This window comes from Monoraphidium neglectum, assembly GCF_000611645.1.
Source record: "Monoraphidium neglectum strain SAG 48.87 unplaced genomic scaffold scaffold03060, whole genome shotgun sequence".
In the NCBI taxonomy this organism is placed as follows: domain Eukaryota; kingdom Viridiplantae; phylum Chlorophyta; class Chlorophyceae; order Sphaeropleales; family Selenastraceae; genus Monoraphidium; species Monoraphidium neglectum.
The window spans coordinates 1,150-6,862 of record NW_014010568.1 but is presented as its reverse complement, the minus strand read 5'-3'; the positions used below and the strand labels follow the sequence as shown (position 1 = coordinate 6,862).

General features: G+C 68.1%; 1 protein-coding gene across 1 annotated transcript in view; it reads right to left on the bottom strand.

The window, feature by feature from the left end:
- Window positions 1-4,065: 4,065 nt before the first annotated feature.
- Window positions 4,066-5,713, bottom strand: part of MNEG_12093 (Cation transporting ATPase) — a gene marked incomplete at both ends in the record, with an annotated part of 2,589 nt that continues 941 nt past the window's right edge. Inside the window, 4 exons of the mRNA XM_014039435.1 lie at window positions 4,066-4,212; window positions 4,562-4,681; window positions 4,926-5,011; window positions 5,463-5,571. Coding sequence (XP_013894889.1) covers window positions 4,066-4,212; window positions 4,562-4,681; window positions 4,926-5,011; window positions 5,463-5,571 — 462 coding nt within the window. The remainder of the gene's footprint in view (window positions 4,213-4,561; window positions 4,682-4,925; window positions 5,012-5,462; window positions 5,572-5,713) is intronic.

The window sequence follows — 5,713 nt, the reverse complement described above, 5'->3', positions numbered from 1 at the left end:
CCGCCGGCAGCCCCAGCAGCAGCCACGCAGCCAGCTGGCACAGCGGCGCCAGCTGCGCCGGCGGCGCCGGCGGCGTGGGCTGCGTCGGCGGCCGGCGCAGCGCGGGCCGCCGTGGCGGCGCCGGCGGCGGCGGGCGGCGCAGCAGCGGGGGTGGCGCGGTGTGCGTTGAGGGCGTCAGGCTGGGCGCACTGGCAAGGGTCGACCATCTGAATGACGTCGCGTTTGATGTGTGCGACTCCGCCGATTCGTGGCCGCCGCTGCCCAGCCCCGACGGGCGCACCGGCGCGACCGCCCACGCCGGCAGCTCAACCGGGCCGCCGCCGCCGGCCGAGCCCGAGGCGCGCGGGACGGCGGCGGGCGGCCGCGGGCGCGCGGGGGACGCGTCGAAGCCGCTGTGGGCGGCCAAGCCGCCGCTGGGGCCCGCGGGTCAGCTGGAGTCTGTGGAGAGCCGCGGCAGCAGCCTGACAGGCAGCGAATGGGGCGGCGCGTATGGGAAGGACCCGCAGGAAATGGGCCGGGGCCAAGAAGAATCGCCGCAGGCCAACCAAGCGGCCGCGTCCGCGGCCGCGGCCGCGCCGGGCGCGCCCATCGCCGCCGCCGCTGCGACCGGGGCGCCGCCAGTGGGCGCGCGCGCAGGGACGCTTTGGGCGTGCCGCCTGCGGGGCCTGGCGCGCTGCTTCGCGGCGGGCGCCGCCGTCCCGGCGGCGTAGGGCGGCGTGTCGACGGCGTGTGGTTTTGAGGGAGGGTGCCAGCGAGACTTTGAACGAGGCAGGAGACGAGTGAGCCCTGGAGTGGAAGAATCGCGGGGTTGAGGGAGGGAGAGGGGGAGGCGGGAGAGAGAGAGCGCTGACGAGAGGAAGTCCGAGAGGCTCCGAGGGGCCGCACAGTGAGAGGGGCCCAACGACGAGCTCGAGGGTTGCGGTCGTGGGGCGCACCTCCGGGCGACGGGTGAACCGCGGCCCGCCTGCCGCACGGCTGCGCAGCCTCCGAATTGCACTGCCCCGGCCCAGCCGGCCGCCTGATTTCGTTTCCCGGGCCCGCCTCCAGTCTAGGGGGGGGGGCGCCCGGCCGGCGCGCTGTTGCTAGGCTGAGTCGCGGCACTTGCGTTTTGTGCGGCCTTTGAATGGCAGCCGCTCTCGGCCTTCATCAGCACACACGCCCAGACTATCGCGGCGTGACAAATGCATCCGGCCCCCAAAGTTGCGGCCTTGGTCCCGCCAAAGTTGGCACCCGCGGCGCGAGCCCATGTCGCCGCGCGTCTGCTCCTCATCGATCACAGCCGCCCTCCCGCCAAAGGGCTGGCACACACCATTCCCATAATCAGGATGCGCGAGCACCAAATTCGCCACACTGGTTCTGTTCCCTAATCTGCAGCAGCGGCCTGGCCTATGTTGGTTTCCCTTGTGCCCCCCCAGAGCATCAGTTCTGCGCGCAGCTGCCGCGCAGCCGCGGAGCCTTCCGAAGCGGCCCCCCTGCGAATGAGTGGGCGCGCGTTGAGGCGGGGTGAGAGGCCGTCCGGCGCGGGCACTCGCGCGTGCGGCGGTGTTGGAGCGGTGTGAGAGCGCACACTGCGATTTCTGTGTTGATTAGTCCACAATCAGCTTGCGTTGCCTTGACGTACACAAACTCACACCCACACCCACACCCGCATCCACACGCACATTCAGACACAATCCAGACACACACATCCAGACGCACACAGAAAGCACTCGCACCACATATACACACAGCCGGGCTCAGGCACACACACGCGCACACGGGCGCAACACATGCGCACACTGGCGCAGCCACGCACGCACACGCACGGGCTGACACGCACCCGAGGCTGCGCGCGCGTGCGCACACACAAACGCACACAATTACACACACCACTGCGTGTCAATGTGATGGTTGCCCATCCTCAAGCAAGAAGGCATGGCTCAAGTTGGTTGGCCCTTCAAGCGGCCCCTTGTTGCTCCCACGGACCCTTCCGAGGTTGCCATATCCGATTTCAGACCAGGCCAGGCCAGACCGGGCTGCGTTACGTCGATTCATCCGCTCCGCCTCACCGGCTCGTGGCTTTTTGATGGCCACCCGGCTGCGCCAGGCCATCCTGTCTGCGCCGCGCCACCAGGCCCCCCCGGCTGCCCCGAAACGAGCCAGCCCCACGAGGGCGGCCCATGACACAGGCACATTCTCGCACACTTGCACAAACCTGGATGGAACTATGCACACCTGCCCACGAGGGCCGCACGTGCACACGCACGCGCTCACGTGCACGAGAGGAGGCACACGCACACGCGCACGCGCCCTGGCTGCCCCGAAGGCAGGCAGGGGGAGGGAGACTGATTGATACTGTTGAGGAGCGGCGTGCAGCAGTTCTTATTGACCAGAGCATCCGCGTCGCTGCCTGCAGCGCCGCCCTGAACCGCTGGCGCGCACACGCGCGCGCACCACTACCTTTGTGAGTCGCGGAGCGGCGCCACTGTGAGGGGCGCCCTTGCCGCGGAGACCTGAGCGATGGCTGCACGCACGATCTTGCGGGCTCGGGCCTGATTGGTTGCTGCGCCAGAGAGCGTCTGGATGTCTCACGCTCCCCGTGGGCACCCTGGGCAGCTGTGCCGTCCCAATCGCAGCGCCTCTCATTCGCTTCCACTCGGCCCACGGCGACGACGAGGGCCCCCAGCGCCGGCGGCGGCCCGGCCATTGCGTTGCGCCCCGCCGCCACTGCGGGACGCCTCCTGCCATGCGGCCTGGCGGCGCGCGATCCGCCGCGCCGCACGAAACACACATTCACGGGGGAGAGGGAGCGAGCGTTTCAACCTTTTTCTCTCTTCCAGAACTGGAGAGTGGTGCGACCCGCCTGAATCAGTGTTGTTACTGGCCGGCTGTGCAGGGCGCCCGCTCGAGGCACAGGCATGAGCAGCTGCCTGTGCGGGCAAGCCGCGAGGGTGCAGGGTAGTGCGGAGCCCCAAGACCAGCGCCGGCCGCACAAGCAAGCTCGCCCCTAGCGCAGCGGGGGAATGGCCAGCGCTCGGGCCGCGAGAAAAGGTGGCAGTTCAACAGGCGGGTTGGAGGTGGGGCGTACGCTCCGCTGGTCTGTTGAAGAATCACACCCTTGCTTGCGCGCAGTGAGAAACGAGTCGACGCGCCAGCAAACACACCGCGCTCCAGAGGGCCTGACGCGGGGCTGCTTGCGGCGGCTGGTAGCCAGCCCTGCGGGCGCCCCCGGGCCCGCGCCGCTGCCTGGCCAGCCGTTCGCGACAACGGCAAGGCCGGAGGGCATTGAGCAAAGCCGGCGCAGCGCATGGAAGCGGGCTGCCCCACCGGCTGGCCGGGAATGCGTGGCGGCGACGCACAACAAACGCCATCGGTTGTGGGTCCTATGCCTCCAAGGGAGGCGCTGGCGGCCGGCCCCTGGCATGCAGTACCATGCAATAACATGCAAGCGTGCGTATGGCGGGAAACGACGGGGAATGGCATGCAGCTGCTTTGGAAAACGCCGCCGGCCCGCGGGCGCCGCGACGTGGGCTGCAGCACCGTGGGCTGCGGGCGGGCCCGCGGGCGGCGACGGCAATGGGGAATGATATGGGGGGTCCCACGGGCTGGCTGGCGCGGGAGGAGCGAGGACTGCAGCTGGCGCGCGTGCCGTGCGTTGGTGCGGTTCTGTGCATGTGCTGAGAGGCAGATCGAAAGCGGCCGGGCCGCACCGCAAGCGGCCCGGAGGGCGTTTGATCCCCTCCACAAAGGAGCAAGCAAGCAAGCAGCAAAGCATAAGTTGAGGCAAGCAGTGCGGCAAACAACAGCGATCCGCGCGGGGCAGGGCAAAGGGACGGCGCCCGCCCCGCCCCGCTGCGACCGCCCCCGCGGTCGCCCCGAGAGGCACGGGCGCACGCCTGAATTCGGCCGTTTCTGAGCTCGTTGCTGTTTCCGCATCCATAAGATAGTCGATGCAAGACACCCCGCACAGGGGCCCCAAGACGCCGCGCCGCGGCCGCCACGCCGCCCGCGCCCGGCCCGGCCGGGCGCGGCGGCGGTGGCGGCGGCGGGGAGCGTGCGGCGCGTGCTCCTGTCCCCGGCGGCCCCTCACCACTGCATGTTGCGCGCCCACCACGACTCCGGGTCGCGGCGGACGCGGCGCTTAGAGGCCTCCGTGTAGAGCAGCCCCAGCGCCAGGAAGCCGATCTGAGGCAGCCAGCCGACGCCGTTGAGGGAGGCCGTGGTGAAGATGGGCTGCGGGGGAGGGGGGGGGGCGCAGTGGTGTTGTGGGGTGAGGCGGCGTGGGGTTTTAGTAGGGATCCCGGAGGCAGGAGGAGCAGGATGACGATCGGGCGCGCAAGCGAGCGCCGGGGCTTGCAGATTTGCATGTGCGCACGTGCGCACTGAAGGAAACATGTGCTGACGCACAAACAATTGAAGTCAATAATATCCTCATCAACTCACGCCTCTCGCCAGACACACACACACACACAGGGTTTATGGTTTAGGGTCAGGGTGCCCGCGTGCGCGCACACACACACACACACACACACACACACACACACACACACACACACGCGCGCGCGATCACGCCACGCCTCACCTGCAGGAAGGGTACATACGTGATGACGAGGATCGTCCCGATGCTGATCAACACGCCAAACAGCGTCACCGGGTTGCGGAAGAGGCCGTGGCGGAATATGGACACCTGGCGCGTCTTGCACTGCGCGGGGCGGGTGGGCGCACAACGAGCCCAGGCCGGGCAGAGGGCCGCGGACAAGAGGAAGAGAGTATGAGAAGGGGGGGGGGTAATCCAGGCGCTGCTGTCACAAGCTACGACGCGGGCGGGGTCGGTCGCTGGGGCCTGCCCGCTGCAATGCTAGCGGCGCGTCGTCCGCCCCTGGCATCCCCATTCCTGTCCCGGGGGTGGGGGGAGCGTGCCGGTGTGAGGGGTGCAAAGTTCTCACCATGAAAATGTGCCAGAACTGGCACATGACGAGTGTGACGTACCAGGCCGCCTGGGCCTCCCAGTAGATCTGGGTCTGGGTGGGGCCTGGGGGGGGGGGTGGATACGGGGCAAGGAACATGGTGATTACGACATTGCCGACGGGTGATACCAAAGTGTCCGTTTGCAGACGATCTCATTCAGGTGGATAATGCAGGTATGTGTTATTTTGAAATTCACTTTAAAAATTTCAAGGTTCCGGCCCCTCTCAAAGAGGCCCGAGGAGTTGAACCAGTGGCGCGGCGCGGCGCCAGGTGGCTGGCCCAAGGGAGCAGAGCAGCCGGAACGCGCTTGGCCGGGGCTGGAACATCCCTCAGGCTCCCAGATCCCAGCCCGCGGGACCCAATTCCTCAAGCCCGGCTGCGTGGGCCGCGCTGGGCCCCTGCGCTGGGCCCCTCATCCCCCTGCTGCGACTCCGATAGTGGGGAGTCACGCGGCGCACACGGCCGGCCGCGCGAGCGCGCACGTGCGGGCGCGTGTGTTTTGTGGCGCAGCGCACCGTCCAGGACCTGGCAGCCTCCAGGGCCGCCGCACTTCCAGCCTTCAAAGGAAGGGGCGTCGTTTGTCCAGTGGGTGTTGCCAGTGTTGAAGATCCAGGCCAGAGGGACCTTTGGGCGTGAGGGTTGGGTCGTGTGTGTGTGTGTGTGTGTGTGTGTGTGTGTGTGTGTATGTTTGCGTGGTTGTGTGCATGCGCACATGTGTGTGGTGTGTGTTTGTGTGTGTTTGTGTGTGTTTGTGTGTGTGTGTTGA